This window comes from Pipistrellus hanaki (genome assembly GCF_964339955.1).
Source record: "Pipistrellus hanaki genome assembly, chromosome: 1".
Taxonomy (NCBI): Eukaryota; Metazoa; Chordata; class Mammalia; order Chiroptera; family Vespertilionidae; genus Pipistrellus; species Pipistrellus hanaki.
The window spans coordinates 35,372,066-35,393,417 of record NC_140503.1 but is presented as its reverse complement, the minus strand read 5'-3'; the positions used below and the strand labels follow the sequence as shown (position 1 = coordinate 35,393,417).

Below are 21,352 nucleotides of genomic sequence, written 5' to 3'. Positions count from 1 at the left end.
CAGTCTACAACCCCATCTCTACCCCTCCCACCCACATACAGATTAGCCCTGGCCAACCACAAATCCTCTTTCCTTTCCATCACTAGGTTTGCCTGTTTTGAACGTTTTCCTACAGATGTAATCATAACAGTATGTGATCTTTTGTGTCTAGATTTTTTTTTCACTGAAGATGATATTTTCAAGAATCCATATTGTATTGTGTATCCATACTTCATTTCTTTATATGGCTAAATAATAACTCATTCTATGTACATACCACAATTTATCCATTCACCCACTGGTGGTTATCTGGTTTGTTTTCACCTTTTGGCTGTTTTAAATAGTACTGTTATAAATTTTTGTGTACAAGTATTTGAATAGCTGTTTTCAGTATTTTGGGGTGTATACATTGGAGAAGAACTGCTGGGTCATGTGTTAATTCTGTTTAATGGTTTTTGTTTTATCTTAATTTTCATGTTTGGTAAATTTTTCTATTATATCAAATAATTTTGATTGTTTAACTTGAAAACCCCAGATAACATGTAGTTTGCAAATGATGACAGATTTTTGTTTCTTCCCTTTGAATATGCTAATCTTTTTGTAATAATCACTGGTATCTTTATTCTTGGCTCTAATTTAGAAATGTCTTCAATAGTTTGCAAGGAGTTTGTTTTTTTTTGTTTTTTTTTTTAAACCAAGAGTGCATGCTAAATATTATTTCTTTTTAAAAATTTGAGATATGCATCTGTTCTTTAAATTGTTAATATTTCAGGAGTATTGGGCTTGCACTACTGTTTCTTCTTTTTTTCGTGGTTACTTCAGTGGATTTTCTTCCCATCCAGATTGTTGGTCACAAAATCTGAAAAACAATCTAAGAACCAATGTTGTACACCTGTTATGCTGAGTTGAGTGATGGTGTAGAGGTGTACATGTTAGAATATAGCCCAGCATGTTTATTTACTTCAGTCCTCTCATTCCTTCTTTTTTCCCCCCTAAGCTCAACAATTTAAACTCTTGGTATTCAGATTCAAGAAACACACTCTTCTAAATGTTTATAGATATACTCCATAATTGGTGCTGCACCTCCCATCTTATTCCTGATAAAAATCAAAGCTTCAGTGAAGTAGCAAATTATCTGTGTTCATAGGGTGCTTATCACCATAGTAACAAGGAGCCAACACATAACCTTGAAGTGGGGCAAAATGCTGGTCCATTGCTTTTCTAAAGGACCTAACACAATCCAAATACCCTTTTATAGATTGGACAAGCATGCCTGCAAAGGTGTGTCTTAACATCCTCAGCATGCACAAGATAAAGCTGAGATGGTTTGTAGAGGAAGTAAAATCCCCTGAGTTGAGATTTCATAATATTACAGAGACTCCAAAACATATTTAGATTTTTTTACTTTCTGCCTGAGGATAATCGGAGTAGCTTCCATTAAGGCTAATTTAATAATCCTCTCCCCCCCAAATCCACATTAAGACAACTGGTCTGGGGAAGTAGAGAATTAAACGAGGCAAAGGTAAAAAGTGATTTTACATTTGGGTCAGATTGCATAGGACCACAGGTAATCTTTGGTTTAAATACGTTGTGGTTATATTTTGAAGTGCTTTGTGTTAGATCTTGCTCTGAGAAAAGGTTTGGAACCTAAATCTTAAAGATTTTCCTTAATAGTTGTGTTTAAAGCTAAGTAAGACTTGAGGAGATGGTTGGTGGAGAGAGAAATAGACCAGGATTTGCGATTTTTTTTTGCCTGGAACATATTCCCTGATTTTTGTAGGATGTCAAAAATATGACTAAAATTTCATGTAGCTGGTAAAATATAGAGGGCTATCTAATTTTTAGTTTAGTAATAGAATTAAAGAGCTTAGGAAAGTCAAAGTATAATTCATTTTGGACTAACCAAATAGTTTTCTTTATGAATAATGATGATTTAAAAAGCTAAATTTAATTCTTATCAGGAAAACAAGAGAGTTTGAGATGCAGGATAGAAAAATTCCCAATAATACAAACTCTGGGACATTTTGATACTAATTAGAAATCTGAGACCTCCTTAAACAATCAGTATAATTTTTATTCAACAAATATTGTGTCTTAAATATAGTGTTTTGGGCCTGGTAGATACAGCAGTGAACAAAACAAAGTCTTCTAGAGCTGTGCTCTAGCAGACAAAGATGCACCAACATGGACACATGTCAGGAGGGAGGGAGGCAGTGCTGCAGAGAATGTAAAGAAGGGAATAGGGAATTTGGGGAATGGGACTCCTTTAAGTGCGCAATCAAGGAGTGCCTCTCTAAAACTATAACATTTGAACAAAAATGAGGAAGGAAGTCAGAGTGACACAGGTAAATATCTGGGGGAAGAAGCAAAGGAAACAGAAAAAAGTGTGAAGGCTCTGAGGTGAGGTTGTGCTCTGTATGTTTGAGGAAGGGAAAGAAACCAGTCTCTCTGGAGCAGAGTAACTACGTAGTAAGCAAAGGGGAGAATGACAGAAAATGAGAAATATTGGGGCTCATCTTAGAAGAAACAAATGAGGGTGTGGCCCAGAAAATGATGTGCTGGAACTTTGTTTTTCTTAAAGGACCTTTCAGGCTGCTGAATGTGAGAGCAGGCCATATGGGGAGCAAGAGCAGAATTGAGAGATTGGTAGGAGACTAATGCCGGAGAGAAACGATAATGGCTTAGAACAGAGTAGTAGTAGTGATGGTGGTAAATGGATTCTGAATACATTTTTAAAAGTAGAGCCAGTGGGCTATAGCAATGTGGTTTGTGAGAGAGAAAAGGAGATCACGGAGGATTTAAGTTGGTTTTTTTTTTTTAGTAATTGGAAAAGTAAAGTTGTTTATTAAAATAGGGAAGATTCTGGGAGAGTGGTGATGTGATGTGCACAGGAATTGGAATTTTTATATTGGACATGTTGAGTTTGAGAAGCTCATTAAACATCAAAGTGGAAAGTTTGATTAGTCAATATTGCCGACCTTAAAAATCAAGTAGCCAGTTATTTTCCCAGCAAAAATGAGTTTATTTGGGAGTGGCAGAGGAATTACAATTTTGGAAATTCAAGCTATGGCAAACCATAGACGAGTTGGGAGAGAACCAAGCAGAGGAACATTATAGAGAAAAAAGGAGGGAGTTGGGAGAGATTCTGATAAACAAAATGTCCTTTGGAGCAGCGGTTGCCAACCTTTGGACCTCACGGACCACCAGTGGTCCAAGGACCACCGGTTGGTGACCGCTGCTTTGGAGAAAACTGGGAGTTCAAATGTAGTGACTTCATACTGGCTGATCCAGGACCATTTTCAATGCCTGAGTCTGTTACTAGGGCAAGAAAATCTCCCTCCTGTTGGAGTCTGCAAGGTGTGGTGAGTGGAAGTCCCCTTCAGGACTTCCAACTCCATTTTAAATAAAGTTTCCTTTATTCAGTTTCACAGGACTGGCCACTTGACATAGTATGTACAATAGGTTGTATTTAGAGTCGTTAGACTAGAGTGTGTAACCTAGACCTTCTGGTTTAATCATTTTAATACCAGGAAAGGGGATAATATGAATGGAAGATACAGGTATTCTAATTTCTGAGTTTGGAATTTTGATCCCTGTTATGACTTACATAGGCACACCATAGTGTGAGCTAGCTTTGGGAGCCTCGTTTACTCAGAGTGCAGTGATAAAAGTGGGTTTCTGGTTCTGCATTAGTATGTGAAATCATGGCTAGGTGGCCATCGTATGATTTCTTTATGCTTCTCAAGATAATTCCAACAGTAAGGAAGTGTCCTATTTAGGACATCAAACTTTTTTTTAATAAAAGGCATTTTGGGATACATCCTTTTTTAAGACCAAAAAGAAAATTCCACAGTAATTTGACTTTTTTTCTGATAAAATTTGCCTAATATTTAAGGAGATTTCCTTTATTCTTCATTCTATGCTAGGAAAAATAACTTCAGTATTGTTTTTCTTTACCTTATGGGCTAGCTTTTATTTTCATGTTATGTTCAATCAAAGATAATTTTTCCCCCCCGTTTGACTTGTCTGGTTTTTGTACCTCTACTAATGTTCCTCCCTCTCCTTCCCCATCTTTCCAAATGGAGCGTGTCATAGGCATTTACCTGTAGTTTTGATTTGTGTGTTTCCTGTAGCCATGCAGGAAATAGAGCTGAATGGTATCAGATAGCCAAGACATCCCCTTTTCTCTTTCCATCCAAATTTAGCTTAAGTACAAAAAACTTAAGAAATACTGTACACATTGATAACAGTGAAGTGACCTCAAGAATAATCTACCATTTTAAAATCTGATTTCTGGGTATTCCTCCTTTTCCTATATTGTCTCAGCCTCCCTTTTAAGTTTTTTTTTTGGGAGGGGACGGGAATCTACATAAATACAAGTCAATTCCTGAAGTAAGACATGTTGCAGAATGTTTCCATAGAGAGAACTTGGTGAATCTCTTTAAACCTTTACTTAAAATGTATTATGTTTTAAATTTTTAGTATGTCAGAAAATGTCAGCGTTTGAAGCAATGGCTACAATCACTACTGTGATCTTGAGCAGATTTCAGTTTCTGGGCTTTTATCTCCTTTTCAGCACAATGTTGCAGATTATGAGGTCCAAGAACATTGAGGGGTGTGAGGTTTATGGTGACATGAGGACCACAAGGGGATAGTATGCAGAGACTGGGAGAAAGGAGCAGCAAGCTGGCACAAAGGCCCAAGATGCCAATGAGCTTCGGAACAGAAAGAGGGCCAACTGAGATGTTTGTAAATACTTTGTAGATATGAAACACTCCTTCACAGCTCAGGTGCTCTTAGGGTTAGGGAAGATGAGTCTGTTTTCTTTTTCCACTGAGCTATGGTTCATTAGCTACAAGGCCACCTTGCATAGGGAGGGTGAAAAGGAGGAGTAGGGCCGAAACCTGTTTGGCTCAGCAGTAGAGCGTCGGTCTGCGGACTGAAAGGTCCCAGGTTCGATTCCGGTCAGGGGCATGTAGGTACATTGGTTGCGGGCACATCCCCGGTAGGGGGGTGCAAGAGGCAGCTGGTCGATGTTTCTCTCTCAACGACATTTCTAGCTCTCTATCTCCCTTCCTCTCTGTAAAAAATCAATAAAATATATTAAAAAAAGAAAAGGAGGAGTAGGACCCACGACTCACAAACTCCAGTTTGTGCATTATGATTACTGTTCCTTCAGTTGTACTAATGGCCTTTTTCTATAAGATTGTCATAGGAAAGAGGAATAGACTTAATGACTAGAAATTTTGGGTAAGCGAGTTTTATATAATTTCTAACTCTTATCATGTTTGGCTATGCTGTTTGGTATGTACAGTTTTGCCACCTATAAATCTAGCACCTAAATCTGATCTTCGGTGTCAGATTTTCTTTTGTGGTTTAGTTATTAACAATTGAAGTATTTAAGGGTTCTGGGTGTGAACTCTGCATGCATTATAATTAATTTGGAGCCAGGGAAGTTAGGATTTTCTGTTGAAGTAATTAATGAAGCATTGTCACTTCAAAAGAAAATTTTGTATCTGTAGAAAATTTACAGGAATAATCAAAACTTGATAATAAGACATAGTTTGTTTCTATAACCCTTAAGGATGGAAAGTATTTTTAAATTTCTTGGTGTGCTCCTCCTTTCTAGTTTAGGTGTGTAGGAATCTGTTTATCAGAAATTTTGGTAGAGCTGACTTTTTTTTTTTTTTTTTTTTTTAAATCTTTGTAAACATGACTCTAGACAGCTGTGTTTAATACAGTGAAGAGCCATGGGGAGACTTTACACTGTTTCTTGTTAGGACTTAGTATCTATGTATTTTAGTATTTGTATTTAAAGGATGTGGTTTGGAACTGAAAATGAGAGAGAGGTTGCAGAGCTGAATGGCTGCATATGTAGACTGTTCTGGCCTGGATGTTATTAAGCAACATGAACGTTGTTTTTACTCTAGTTAAACTGACTAGAGTAAAAACAGTATTAAGTATTAAGCGAAATAACTTTGTTACGGAAGTGTTTGTTTGCACATGGCTAGTGAATAGGATTTTCTTTAAAATCTGATATTGCATAGGAATGACTTAGGTAATTGAAATGCCGGGGAGAGGGGGAAGCTATTACGCAAGCCAAACTACTTTTTACTTCTAAGAAAAGTAAATAAGATTAAAGGTGACCACAGTGTCCTCTGTCACCTTCTCCACCTCCCATCTCTGAGAGAGGAGGGTGCTAAGACCAGGAAACCATGGGTGGGTTGAGTTGCTTAATTGTATCAACTTCCTAGGTTGCCTAAGTATTGATTAGTCAGACACTCATAATGTTTCACTCAAGATGATTCTTGCTGATTGGCTGGTTTCTTTTAAGTCCTTAGGTTTGACATTGATTTCACTCTAATGAATGTTTGCTATATATAAGGCAACACAAAACAAATTACTCATACCTTTCAGGAGTTTGCAGTGTAGTAGGGGAAGGGAAGACAAGATAGACCATGGTAAGTAGTGTGATGAAAGCTGTGAGCATTGAGTTCTTGAAAACCTTGCATGTGTGAGTTTCCAAAGGCCATTCTCTGTATTACTCAGTATCTTTTAACAGACAATAAAGGATTTTCCCATTAAATTGTATACTATTATACTAACCATCTGGACCTCCTGAGGAGGCAAAGTTCAGAATTCCCATGAAATAGCCTTAGAGAATATGAGAGGGGGGTGGGGGGAGGGAAGAAGAAAGGAGGAAGGAAGGGAGGGAGGGAAAGTGAACTACCTGAAAAAATGCCGACCCCAATATTTTGGAGCTCACTTTGAGAAACACCATCTTTTCTGACTTAGGCTGTGTTCTGCTGTTTTGTTAAGGTGCTTTGTTGGGTTGGATGCATTCTGTCAGTGCTTAGATGCCTATAGAAGGAAGCCTTTTTAATGCCTCTGCCTGTATTCACACCCTCCTGATCTTGGCACTTTTTTCTACTTTACTAGCTGGGAAGCAGTTTCTACCTACTTTAACATTTATATTGCTTTCTATGTGATTATGATATGACTGGTTTAATTCACAGTTCTGTGTAGAGGTTACATGGCACTTAAAAATTTGACCCGCCGAAACTAGTTTGGCTCAGTGGATAGAGCGTCAGTCTGCCTACTGAAATGTCCCAGGTTTGATTCCGGTCAAGGGCAGGTACCTTGGTTACGGGCACTTCCCCAGTAAGGTGTGTGCAAGAGGCAGCTGATTGATGTTTCTCTCTCATCGATGTTTCTAACTCTCTATCCCTCTTCCTCTCTGTGAAAAGTCAATAATATATATATATATATATATATATATATATATATTTTTTTTTAAATTTGACCCAATTTAAGAAAAATTGACCCAGTTTGAAAGATAAAGGCTCTTTGAACAGATGGTACCAGAGTTATTTAATTTTATTTAATAAATTTTATTTGTGTTGTAATCGAATCTAAGATTTTATATGCTGTTTTTTTTTTTTGTGGGTTTTTTCTTCTTCTTTTTTTTTTTTTTTTTTTTTTTTGGTAGCAAGGAAAGTATAGATCCAGAAAATTCTTACCTAATTCATATCTTAATTCCACTACTAACTAGCTGTGAGGCTTCAAGTAATTTTAGCTCTGTTATTTACTTCATTTGCAAAAACCTTTGATAGGGAAGGCACCATAGACTATGAGATTTTATATGTACATGTTGCTGGAGTTGCTATCATTTCTATAATGGTTCAGTGAAGAAGGCAGTCAGAAGATGCCCGCTAGCAGCTTTTACATTTGTAAAGAAATAGTGGATTCATTTACTGTATGCTTTCCCCCCCTCTAAAGGTATCATGGGAAGGGTCTTTCAGGGACTATTCTATTTTTATTATTCTGATTTTTTATAAATAAAGAGCAGCTGTTAATACTAATGAATGATGACTCCTTTTTTGGAATTAACAGTCCTGTACTTTTAATGTAGTAGAAAGAAACAGAAAGTGCCTTATCTTCTAAACTGTTTTGATAGGCTAGGCACCATAGACTATAAGTGACAAATTAGAAAGCAGGCATCTATCTGCCTTTCATGTTAGGCTTCCTGTTAGCTCAAAGAAATTCTGTCTTTCCCGTTGCTCGTTGATCAAGTTTATCCCTTCTCAGACAACAGTTAGTGTGGCTCCTTAGCTTTGGGGTTTATCTAAGCACTTTTTTCCCTAAGCAAAGTTAAATTATCCCCATGTCTTCATGTTGGGATTGTATACTATTTTAGTTCAAGAGTTTTTCCAGCTTTTTTGAGTTGAGAATCAGAAGTTACAGACTAAAAGGAATGCTGGAATTACTTGAAAGCAGGATTTTGGAGGAAAGTTGTTCAAGTATTAATTGATTCATTGTTATTTCTCACCTTATTCTTGGAAAGGATTTAAGGTGATAGGTGCTACAAAGACTTTCTCCGCCGCCAAGTTTTGTGAAAGAGTTGCTAAGATTCACTTTCTCACCTTCTAGTTACTCTGCCACTGAGAACTCTGGGTCTGTCTTACTCACAATACAGGGCCTCACAGCAGGGTGACCAGGGATCTCTTTCCCTGGCTAACTGGACACAGTTCTTCATTTGACCTTGCTGCAGGGCCTAACAGTGTCTGTGCCTGCCTTTTATGCACATTTTTCTCCAGATTATAACAGTGATACATTGTGAAATTTTTGGAAAAAGACATCTGTAATTTCTATCCAGAAAACCTTTTCCTCATTTAAATGTTTCTATGACAACTGTCTTATTCCTTTCCTCCCATTCTCTTGTGTTAATCTCTTTACTAGGTGGCAACAACTAAACATCATCTCAAAAAGACAGCTTCTGATCCCCCTGCTCCAGGTCTGCTCAGCTACCTTCGTTACCATCTCACCAAAAGGTACCCCTCTCCATCTAGTTGCTGAACTCTTACTCCTCTCCTTCAACCTCCATTTATAATTAGTGGCTAAAATCCCGCCTGTTCTTTCTAATTCATTTACTTGTCCTTTTTCCACTCATGACACCTTAGCTTGGACTCTGGTTATTTCTCACCTACCTCAGTTTTCCAAAAGCACCGTCTACTTCAAACCTCTTAGGAATTCATTTATCTCCCTTCAACACTTACTTAGCTTTGAAAATCAGGGCTTCTCGACCTCTTTCTACACTTTCAAGACTGAACGTGGTGCTGATAGCCCCCTCTCCTCTTCTCCTACCTTATAACACAGATCACACTCTGTTATAATCGCCTGTTCACTTTTCTGTTCCCTTAAAGGTGGCTTTAGGCCTTATTCATATTGTACAGTTGTCTCCAGCCCAGAGCATGTAATAAACTTTTCATAATAAATGGATAGAAGGAAATGGGTGGCCATTAATATGAAAGTTTTAAAGCTGTTGTTAGTTTTATGGTTCTGGATGCCTTAAAAATTGTATCTAAAAGTGGTATGATTGGCCTTTGTTCACCTGTTCCCATGGTAATGGTTCTGTGGACGAGCTTCCAGAGTGTGAAGTGTGGTGGTAGGGCACAGCAGGAGGGGGTCTGATAGGCTGGAGCTGATATTGCAGGCTGGCTGGGTGGACTCCACCACCTGGCGTTGCGGGGAAGGGTGGGCTTTCCTGTGGGAACGGCGCTGTAGCAGAGATGAGGCAGCTGTTTAAACTAGGGCAGTTGTGCAGGGATGAAGAAGAGGGAGCGTATTAGTGAGTTGGTGATTGGATGTGAGGTCAGGGTGGAGGAATCAAAGTGACTCAACTTTCTGGACTAGGTACTTGATGTAATCATTAACTAGTTTTGTTGGTTTTTGAGATTCTTTTTGATATCCAGGTGAATATGTCTGCTAGGCAGGCAATAGGATATGAAGTTTGGAAGAGCACATCAGTGGAGAGTCATCAGTTTGTGGTCATTAAAACTAGAAGAGGTCACTTAGATATATGGCTTGCGTGACAATGGTCTAGAAAAACAAAACTCTGAGCAACACTGATTAAGGGCAGGAGAAGAAGAGATCTGGAGAAAAAGCACAGTCACAGAAACGGAGGAGTTGAAGTTGAAGAGGAAATTGGGTGATAGGTCATAAAATTTTTTCAGCTTTAAAGAGAATAACAAGAAAACGGGTCTGTCTTTACCTGTCAAGATGAGTGCTTCAGGATGGACTGGCTGCTTGGCTTTTTGTTGAGCAGTTCCACCTCACCCCCATTGAGGCAGTCCAGCACCCAGCCCAGATCTGGAACCCATGGCACTCTTACACCAGATCTAACACATGACCTTTAAAGTTCCATTACAGTCAATCTAGGGTTAAAAGCAGATTTTGGACCCAACCCCAGAAATTCTGACTCAATGGGCCCAGGGATCTTAATTTTTTACAAGGACATTTCTGAGTGTCTCAGGAACAGTCTTGTGTAGGTAGGTGTTATATCTCTGCAGTTTATTTAATTGCAAGAGAGCAGGACTTTATTATAGAGAACTTTAAAAATACAATTGTGATAAAGAGATTGGCAACCATGGAAACCTGGCTGGAGCTTTCTGCAGTGTCTGTTTAAGGGAGGTAGGTGGGGGTGGGAAAAGCGCCACCGTCTGATGTAATCTATTAGAGATGCAGAGTTTTTTTCATGGATCTTTGCAGCAGATGCCATTGGTGCCCTGCTCAGATGGTGTGGTTCACCAGCGATTTCAACCAAAACCCAGAGTTCTGTTTTTTACTCTTAAGTCTTGCCAGGACAGGGTCTTCCAGGCTTGCAAAGGAGCAGAGAGGTTAATATCCTAGGCAATCTTTAACCAGTTGGGAACTCAAGCCTAAATGCCCTATCTTCAAGGGACCGATAGAATTGTCCCCCACCCTCCAGTAGTCTCCCTGATTGCATCACATGGTTTTGTTAGCTTTTCTCCTTCCATGTTGTATCTTTCCTCCCCTCCCTTTTGTTCCCTGGGATCATCTCCTATTTAATCTGCTATAAAACCTTATCTATTAGTAATATGTCATTTGAGCTGACTTTACAGGTTAAAAAATGCAAACAAAATCCTTCTGTTTCTTCTTAATGTCCCCGTCTATCAATTTAGCACCTAAAATAATGTGTGGGGGAAGAAGGCAAAGAGAACATATTGTGCAATGCAGAATGGTACACACATTGCTGAAGTTTAAATTTATCCACAGACATTCTGTAATAAGATCATTATGTGAGAATTTATTGGATTTTTTAGCAAACTCCATGTCTTTCATTTTACTTCGGAGTTGAAAGAATATGGAAAAAACCAGAAAATTGTTGACACAGAAATAGCTCTAGACGTGCCTCGTTGTTTTTTTTTTCATTTACTATTTATTAGTTTATCTATTTTATTCATATATCTTCTTATGCTTGAGTTATGGGTGGTTCTTTTAAAAAATATATATTTTATTGATTTTTTACAAAGAGGAAGAGAGAGGGATAGAGTTAGAAACATCAATGAGAGAGAAACATCAATCAGCTGCCTACTGGGGATGTGCCCGCAACTAAGGTACATGCCCTTGACCGGAATCGAACCAGGGACCTTTCAGTCCTCAGGCCGATGCTCTATCCACTGAGCCAAACCAGTTTCGGCTGGGTGGTTCTTTTATAAGACCAAATTACAGAATATATAATAGAAAACTACTAAAATGTTATGCAGAAAGGGGAAGATCTTTACAGATTTGGGATATAAATTGCCAAAGATCAAAAACAAAGATCTATTTCAGGGATACGTATCTTTTAAAAAACCGGTTTGGCTCAGTGGATAGAGCATTGGCCTGGGGACTGAAAGGTCCCCGGTTCGATTCCGGTCAAGGGCATGTATGTTGGTTGCGGGTGCATCCCCAGTTAGGGGGTGTGCAAGAGGCAGCTGATCGATGATTCTCTCTCATCGATGTTTCTAACTCTATCCCTCTCTCTTCTCTGTAAAAAAAATCAATAAAATATAAAAATAAATAAATAAAGGATACCTGGTGTGCCTTAAATGCAAGATTTCTGTTTACCTAGCTGGAAGATACTTATATCCACATTTCTTCTTTTAGCTGAGACTGGACTCTAGGAGTTAAAAGTTGAAATGAAAGGTAAACTTGTTCTGGATGATTTCATTCCATTATTAAAGCTGATATCTGAAAGCAGTTACCTCAAAGGCTGCAAAGTTATGGCGTGAATGAGAGGAATATGATGAATTGCCCAGTATGTATGTCTTAGACCGGTGTCCCCATGAGTCAGAATAGGTGAAAGTCCATGTTCTTAGACTGCTCTTGCCTCATCCACCAACTTGAGACTGCAGATGTTTATTTCGGTCTGTAGGTTTATTTTGTAGGACACCAGGCATCCCTACAGAACACTTTCTTGTATAGCAGTGGGCTATTTTAACATTTAAATGATGAGATCTTTGGATAGATAATCTGGTATTCTGACCTCTCAGTTAATGTTTCAATGCAGACTCCGAGAGTAAGTGACTTGTCCAAGGTAAAAATCATTCTGTGTGGTTAATTAGTGATATGGAAAGGACTAGAACTCAGGTCTCTGCAAGTAATCATCTTTTTGTCTAATTTTAAAAATGGTTCTCATCTCTACCCCAGATTAGAGAACAAAAACAGGCACTTTTTCTGAATTGGTTCTAAATGGCTTTTAGAATTAATAAGGATTAGATGTTCTAGATTTGATTTACAATATTCGCAGAAAAAAGCTGGCAGTGAGGAACTTATACAAATAGATTATTTAGAAAATCAAGACTAATAGATGGGCAAAGTACATAAGCAAACATTCATATAAACATGGATATTCAAGTGTGGGAATAGCTTAGAAAACAATATAATAATTTTGATAGACTTTTGCAACCAATAAAATGCTAGTTGCAAATGACTTAGAAATAGTGTTAATCGATTAGGAATTCTGGATGAGTTTCTTTCCTAGTTTCCTTTCTTCTATTCTGCCTTCTACCTACTGGAATATATTCGGTAGATTCATATTTCTTTCTTTTAAGCACTAATTTTATGTATAGAATATTGACTAAATATCAGTTTTCTGAAATTCTCTGTCCAGAGTCTAAAATTCGCCAACTTATTTTCTGGCCTATACACCTTGGAAAATGGTTAGTTTGCTTTTGTTATTCTTTAAAAATTAAAAACATATTTCTATTGATTTCAGAGAGGAAGAAAAAGGGAGAGATAGAAACATCAAGGATGAGAGAGAATCAATGATTGGCTGCCTCCTGCACGCCCTGTACTGGGGATCCAGCCCACAACCCGGGCATGTGCCCTTGACCGAAATTGAACCCAGGACCTTTCAGTGCACAGGCCAATCCTCTGTCCACTGAGCCAAACCGGCTAGGCAGCTTTTGTTATTCTTGATCTGTACATTAAAAACTAGCTGAAATGAGAGTTGGTAAAGATTTAGTGAACTGATAGAAAATGTTTCTATTATTTGCTAGAACTATCTGAGTGTAAATAAAAAATAAATAAATTAAAAAATTTAAAAAATTACCTAAAAACAAAATGAGAATCGTAATCAAATGTGTATTTCTTTCCCGTAGAGCCTCTGTTATGCACCTAAAGCCATATTGGAATCTGCAGAAGAAAGCACAACCTCTTCAAATTAGCAAGGAAACTCTGAGACCTTCCATGAGCCACCAAGAGGCTATAAATGACGAAAAATGCACAGCTAACTACATGAAATCAAGTGTCTTTCCTTCCACCTCTCCTGGGAAAGCATCATCTCGCGAGCCTTTTGGGGTCCTTTCTTCAAATGTTCTGTGCAGCATGAGTGGGAAGAGTCCTGTAGAGAGCAGCTTGATTGTTAAAACCAAGAAGAATGCACCATCTGCCACAATTCACCAGGGCGAAGAAGGGGAAGGGCCGCTTGATATTTGGGCTGTGGTGAAACCGGGAAATACCAAGGAGAAAATTGCATTTTTTGCAGCCCACCAGTGTAGCAATAGGATAGGATCTATGAAAATAAAAAGCTCCTGGGATATTGATGGGAGAGCTACTAAAAGAAGAAAAAAATCAGGGGATCTTAAAGAAGCCAAGATACAGTTAGAAAGGATGAGGGAAATCAACAGCAGGTGCTATGAGCCTGAGCCTTTTGCGTGTGGCATTGAGCACTGTTCTGTGCATTACGTGAGTGACAGTGGGGACAGTGTCTGTGCTGGGAGGCCTCTGTCGGTCATACAGATGGTTGCCTTCCTGGAGCAAAGAGCCAGTGCTGCTCTGCTGGCCAGTTGTGCGAAAAACTGCACTAACTCACCTGCCGGGGGGAGGAGTTCTGGGCAATCCAGAGGTGGGCCGCCAGCCTCGGAGCCCTTTTCTGCCCCAGGAGCTTGTGAAGAACCCACGGAAAGGGGAAACCCTGAAGTTGGTGATCCCCAGAGTGAGCCAGTCCGCGTCCTCGACATGGTAGCCCGGCTGGAGTCTGAGTGCCTGAAGCGGCAGAGCCAGAGCGAGCCTGGGAGTCTCTCGAGGAATAACAGCTTCCGTCGGAATGTAGGCCGGGTGCTACTTGCAAATGGCACTCCGGCCGATGAAGGCAAAACAAACAAAGGCGCTTTGGAGGCCCCTGTGTCTGTGGCCCGTGGCCCGTCAAGAGCTGACCATGGTTCTGCGGAGGGGAAGCAGGCCTGGGGTGGGGCTCCTCCGGGCTGTCCCTCATTGCCAGCGGGGGTGAGTTTCCACGTGGAGAGTGCGGCAACAGAGCCAGCCCAGCACCCTGCTGTGAAAAACAGCAACAGGTGTGACATAGAAATGACAGAGGAACCTGAGCCACCTTACCCTCCTCGAACCTGTCCCCAAACCACTGAGCTGCCCACAAAGGCTGTTGATTGTATGAGTCGAGAAGAGCTTGTGCCACAAAATCCTGATCCGCGAAGAAGAGAATCTGTGTGCATTAGCATCACTGTGTCCAAGGTGGAGAGAGACCAGCCTTCTCGTTTAAAGTCCTGTGGAGACCCACTTCCAAGGAGGCTGTTCTTTTTGCTGCCTGGTCAGCAGCAGTCAGACTGTTCCCAGATGAATGAAAGCACAACCCGAGAGTCTCCAGAGGCCAGCCAGCCTGAAGATGCTGCTGAGGGTGACAGTGCATCTGAGGGAAACACGGTTCCAGCCGATTCGCTCGTCCCAGCGCCCGCCCCTCCTGTGGAAAGTACAGTCCCAGTGCTCGAGGCCGCCAGTTGGAAGAAGCAGGTGTCCCATGACTTTCTGGAGACCAGATTTAAAATCCAGCAGCTCTTAGAACCTCAGCAGTACATGGCTTTCCTGCCCCACCACATTATGGTGAAAATCTTCAGGTTACTCCCCACCAAGAGTTTAGTGGCTCTTAAATGTACCTGCTGCTATTTCAAGTTCATCATTGAGTACTACAACATCAGGCCAGCAGATTCTCGCTGGGTTCGAGACCCACGCTATAGAGAGGACCCTTGTAAGCAGTGCAAGAAAAAATACGTGAAGGGGGATGTGTCCCTGTGCCGGTGGCATCCCAAGCCCTATTGCCAGGCATTGCCTTACGGGCCAGGATACTGGATGTGTTGCCATCGCTCTCAAAAAGGCTTCCCTGGCTGTAAGCTGGGGCTTCATGACAATCACTGGGTCCCTGCTTGCCACAGCTTTAATCGGGCAATCCATAAGAAAGCAAAAGGGACTGAAACTGAAGAGGAATACTAAAGTCTCTGAGAGGTGACCGATGGCTGATTTTTAGTACTGCACACCACCACCTAGACTCACTGCTCAAGTGAGTGTTGCCTCTCAGAGCGTCGCTAGGAGAATCTGTACCGGTTCCTTCAGGACTGCTGTTGCTCGGGCATTTTTTTCATTTACAAGCTGTACAGGAAAACTGGTCTCATTGTTTTACAGTGTCGCCTCCCCTTTGACCCAGGGTGAAAGCCCAGGCTGATTCAGTTGGCTGTGAATAATTATGCCTGTTTTCCCAAACAAATCCATCCTCAGAGGACGAAGACTTGCCATCATCAAAGACGGACAGAAAAGTTCACTGCAGATTGTGCTGGCATCCCCAAAAAGGGTTTCCAGAAATTTCTGAGCACTGGCGGACACCGTATTTGAAATAAGTGAGTAGTGTCCTGTGGAAAGAAGAGCAGCAGTCATGGATGAAAAGGATGCTTATGAAGGAGAGTCAGGCACCTTACCTTAGGCCTTGTATGCTTGATCCTGTGAGATTGATGTTTGTGGATGGAGATGGATTTCATGCCCTGTGGTGTTTACAGTGTATATAATGGTGGTGTTTTCACAGGGCTGTGAAAGTGCACATTAAACCCGAGCGCCTTGACCGTAGATGCGTGCTTTTGGCCCCTCTGTATATAACATGATTAAAATCCATTTGTGTGTAGTGGACTCCGATGGAATATCATCACCACAATGCAGCTAGGATAGTGTTGCGGCTACAATTGTGTGTGTGTGTTTTTTTATTGTTTCAAATTTGTATATCCTGTATAAAATATGAATGTTTTGAAAATAAACTATGAATGTTTCCTGTATAATATATGAATGTTTCTGATAAGAAATTCTAAATAGCTAAGAGTACCTGTTGAAAAGATACCAAATAATGGTTTAACTGGACAACCTTAAAATTAGCATAGAGAACAATCCTACGTTATATTTTAGTGATTCAACAAGATTGAGAGATTATATAGTAAGATTATAACATTCTTGTCTACTTTATTCTGTCTGGTTACAAATTTTTTTAATTTCAATAAAAACATGCATCTTAAATGGGACCTGAGTTGCAGATTTTTCCCCCTCCTTTTTTCAAGTAACAAATAAGGATATTGAAAATTGAGTTGTAAGAATTAAAATTATTTAAATTATTGTATGGGGGGAGGGAGAATTTTTTTCTGCTGTTGAAAAGAGACCATCTGTATATAAAAAGCCAGTGACCGTAATGCTGGACCAACCAGTTACATGACACCCACTGCAGCCAGCGAACCGGCGATCAGGGGGTGGAGCTAGCTGGCCAACCCCCTCCCCTCGCAGCCCTTTCCCCTAGCCAGCCCTGCCCCTGATCAGCCTGCAGCCCCCTCCCCCTGGCTGGCCCCTCTCCTGATCACCCCCACCCCCCAATTCCAATAGGGGCTGTCTGGCCAACCTCCTGCAGACCCGGCCCCACCCCAGATAGTCCCCCCCCCCCCCACACGCACACACACACTAATCAGGGGAAGGGCCAGCCAGCCAACCCCCCACAGCCCCTTGCCCAGGCGCAGGCCCCCTTCGACCCCCCACCCCATTTTGGGATGGGGCCAGCTGGCCCACAGCCTCTCCCCACGGCCAGCCCCACCCCTGATTAGCCCCTACCACCCCATTCAGCCTGTGGTCCCTCACCCCAGCCAGCTCCACCCCTGATTGGCCCTCCCAGACACCAGTCGGGGGTGGGGCTGGCTGGCCAACCTCCCTCCGTCTCTTCCAACCCTGATCCATCTTATTTGAGGCCAGGCTGACCTGACCCCACCTATGCATGAATTCGTGCACTGGGCCTCTGGTTTTAACATAACAAAGCTTACCTTTTTACAACCCTTTATCACTTAGAGTTTGTCATTTGCCCAACAACCACTGTATTTCCTGTTGGATGAGGTATTATCTGACATTCTTACAACTTGTCTGGGCTTAATTAGTTAATTGTTCAGAAGCCAGTCAGATGTATTCAGGCCTGTGATCATGTACTGCTAGTTGGGGCTGGGATGTTTTGGGCCCCAGACAGCAGCTGTGGAGGATCTAAAAATTGGTTGGCTTGAAATCACCCACCAAAAAAACCTTCCAACCTCTGTAAGCTCCAGGCTGTGGAAAAGTGACAAATGACCCCGGGGAGGGGCTGATCGGGAAGTGATGAGTGAGGGCTGTACTGTGATGGTCCCAAAAGAGAACGAGGGAAAGGCTGAGTAGGTGTTGGCCAGGTCTGCCAAGCGGCACCGGAGCCAGGTGGAGCAGGAGCCACCTGTGGCGGAGACTTTGGTTTCTCTGCCCTTATCCTTAGGCAGTTTCTGTTCCTCCCTGAACTAAAGTGTTTCTCGATGCTGAGCAGGTCTTCCCTGTTAGACACATAATAATGACACTTCTGATAAGCTGGATTCTGCAGGCTCACTGACTATGACAGGACGGAGGAGAGGCTGAGAACACTCCTCTGGCCTTTGGCCACACAGGAGGCCTTTGTGACACCTGTCCTTGCCCCGTGGGAAGCCCCTGCTGATGTCCACACACTGGAGGGACGGCTGCCCTGGCACCACGGTCTGCCTTTGGGCATCAGCAGTGAGAATGAGGAGAATTTTACAAACCCCAGAACCCAAGATACTTCCGGGGTAGGTCAGGGTCAAGAGTATAAAACTAAGCAAGGCACAGAACCTTTCTTGGCTTGAAGAAGGATCATGTTGTGTTTGGGATCAGATTATTTGACCAGCTCTTAGGAATCAGGAAACCTAGTCTGACCCAACCGAACCTCCACTGAACCAGCCCCTCCCGCAGAGGTGTGGGGATTTGGGGCTGATAAGCTCCATGCTGTGTCACGGCCGGTCTCTTATCGAGGTTACAGCTTTGCAAACGTGGCTGTTTCTGTTTTCGTTTTCCCACTGGGTTTTAGTAAAGTTACTGGTGAGGGTCTTTCCTCATGACTCACCCCAGCTGAGGTATGTTGGAAATGCTTTTTTTCTTTCAATTACACTTAATATACACTATTACATTAGTTTCCAGTATAAAACATTGTGGTTAGATATTTATATAGCTTATGAAGTTATATATGACTTATTTATATGACTAGGAATGTTGGAAATGCCTTTCAGCCTGAGTCCCCTGGGCTGAAGTTTCCAGTGTTTGTCCTCCTTCCCTGTGGTTTGCTCTAAACCGGCCATCTCAACGGACCTTCCTGTTAGGTTTGTTGTGATTCCGAATGTAGCATTAAAGGAGACACGCACATACAGGACTTACAGTACAGTTCGGTGTATGGTAAGTGCCCAGCAAGTTAGCTATCATTGTTGGCTCAGGCTGGACACACAGGATAAATAACACTCTTGCTTGGTTTTTCCCCCGACTCAAGCCATTCCAGATCTGGTTTTCACATGGGACACAAGCTGTGACTCTGAGGAGCTGGCCTGACCCGGAGCAGAGGTCACGGTAAGGACATGGCATGCCCTTCTCCCTTTCGAATGATGTGGCAGGACCCAGTTCCCAGCGCTCTGTGTGACCACAGAGGTGGGACCAAAGGGCAGCCCCTCCCTGGTCTTCAGTTCTCTCCCGAGGAGAAAGATGCTGTGCTTCAGAGCCCCCTAGTGCCAAGCTGGGGGAACTGGCCCAGTTTTTATTTTCTTCAACGGTCACAGGCTACCTCCTTCCTACACCTTGCTGTAGATTTTAGACTTGTACGAGTCAACAATGGCCCTGACCGGTTTGGCTCAGTGGATGGAGTGTTGGCATGTGGACGCAATGGCCCCAGGTTTGATTCCAGTCAAGGGCATGTACCTTGGTTGCAGGCACATCCCCAGTGGGGGGCGTGCAGAAGGCAGCTGATGATGTTTCTCTTATCATCAGTGTTTCTAACTCTCCCTCTCCCTTTCTCTCTAAAAACATCAATAAAATGTTGTTGTTTTTTTTAAAGAGTAAACAATGTGGAAATCAGGATCCTAGCCCTTCTCCCTTCCCCACTCAAATAAAGAAAACTTCCCCGTAGCTTTTGCTCCGAGGCTCTGATCCACTTGGCCTAGTTTTTATCTCCTATCCCCTAACTTCACCATTTAGAAGAAAAAAACGATTCAGAGAAATCTGGGAGAATCGGAGAGCATCTCCCCCATCTCTGGGCAGTTTGACTTTGTTCCTTGCCCAGGGGAGGAGGTAGCCAAGGAAGAAATGAATTGGAAATGGACAAAGGGTTAAGATTGAATTTCCCGGCCTTGTTAAAATCACTGGCTTTAAAATAGCCCTTCTGGGTTGTGCCCGCAGCCAAGGTACATGCCCCTGGCCAGAATCGAAGCTGGGACTTTTCAGTCTGCAGCCGACGCTCTATCCACTGAGCCAAACCGGTCTCGGATGATTCTTACTGCTCTTTGCCGTTTCCCACCTAGTATGAGAAACCTGAGGGAGGCTAAAGGGGTCACAGTGGCCCCATGGGAACCTTCTTAGTTAGGGATGCTCCACGGCAGCTGAGGACTTTTGGCAGTCAGTGTGCATTTGGTGTGATCTGGGTTTTGTTGTTGCCTGGGACTCCCCTGGTGGCAGGCTGCTTTGGGCGAACTGCAGAAGGTGAGGGTTGGAGATCCCTTCCTGGGCTCTATCCAGCCCTCCTCCCCTTCTAACTGGAACTTTTCAGGGCTTCCCTGCCAACTTGTTAGGACTGTCTTCGAACACTTACTACATGGCCATTCCCAGGCATTTTCCAGGGCTTTAGTTGCCTTCATTCCTTCTTCACTCAGTTGACAGGCTATTCACCCTCTCTTTCATCCCATAGCCTGCCACATACGACAGAATAAAGCCACCCTGCACCAAAACCCTTGTTGCCACATGCCGTAAACTGCATCAATAAGAGCTGGTGTTATCTAGCTCTCTTAGTATCTGTAAGGGACCACATTCCTTTAAGTGCATTCTCTGCTGTGCTCAGCACCCCACATGACACTCTGGGAACCTGATAGCTTCTAATCCGTTTTCCTTTGGGTCAGACAAGCTAGTGTTGCAATCTCTGTGAGTTGGTGAAAGTACCTGTGTGGGAAATGTGCAATCCCTTGTGTTGACATGCACACCATTCCTAAATTTGTGGCCATAGCTGGTGTTTGCACAACCTCATGGGAAGAATAAATATCACTGTGGTTATGCACCCTTGGATGACATCCAGTGTATTTATAGCTAATACGCAGTATTCTTTGGCTTAAGGAAGACCAGTTAGGCAGCACCCCAATTTTAGATGGCTTATTTGACCTTAGTGTTATTTTAGAGGAGCAGAGCCTCTTGAGTTAGTGGCTGGGAGCAGAGTGATGGCAAACATGCACTGCAATGACCCCCTCAAAGGCCCACACCCACTCTTTAATTAGCAGGGAACAGACATCAGAACCAATTAATTTTAGGTCTCTGTCTCAAATTTTCTGGATTAAGATGGACTATAAGAAAGTTACGAATTACATGGTTCTACTAAATTTTGTTTTTCTCTTTGGAATGATAAAACCCAGCAGGGATTAGGTTCTACGGTTAGCAATTTGGGGGAATGATATACCACTCAAATTACTCTTGGACATCCTGTGTGTCATCACCCATGGAGGATGACAGAGACAGCAGTGGGGAATGTGTGAGAAGTGTAAGATGGGCCACTCACTCCTGCAGAGTGACAAGCGGTGTGCAGAAACACACTCGGGGAGCAACAGACCCCACCGCCAGTTAACCGACATAGAATCACCTGTGCTATTTAAATTATTTCCCTCCTACCTGACCCACCCCCATCAGAGAATCAAACAGTTGTTTTACAAACTGGAATTTTCAGATGTCTGTTAAG

General features: G+C 42.1%; 1 protein-coding gene across 3 annotated transcripts in view; it reads left to right on the top strand.

Moving 5' to 3' along the window:
* FBXO34 (F-box protein 34) overlaps positions 1-16,613 on the top strand; it is a 54,641-nt gene extending 38,028 nt beyond the window's left edge. For 2 of the 3 annotated variants that reach the window (XM_084877491.1, XM_084877490.1), the window contains one exon: positions 13,425-16,613. In XM_084877491.1, the coding sequence (XP_084733617.1) occupies positions 13,435-15,546 (2,112 nt within the window). In that variant the 5' untranslated portion in view covers positions 13,425-13,434 and the 3' untranslated portion in view covers positions 15,547-16,613. Of the gene's footprint in view, positions 1-8,718; positions 8,811-13,424 lie in introns of all 3 variants that reach the window. The other variant, XM_084877492.1, reaches the window with a different exon arrangement.
* Positions 16,614-21,352: the final 4,739 nt, after the last annotated feature.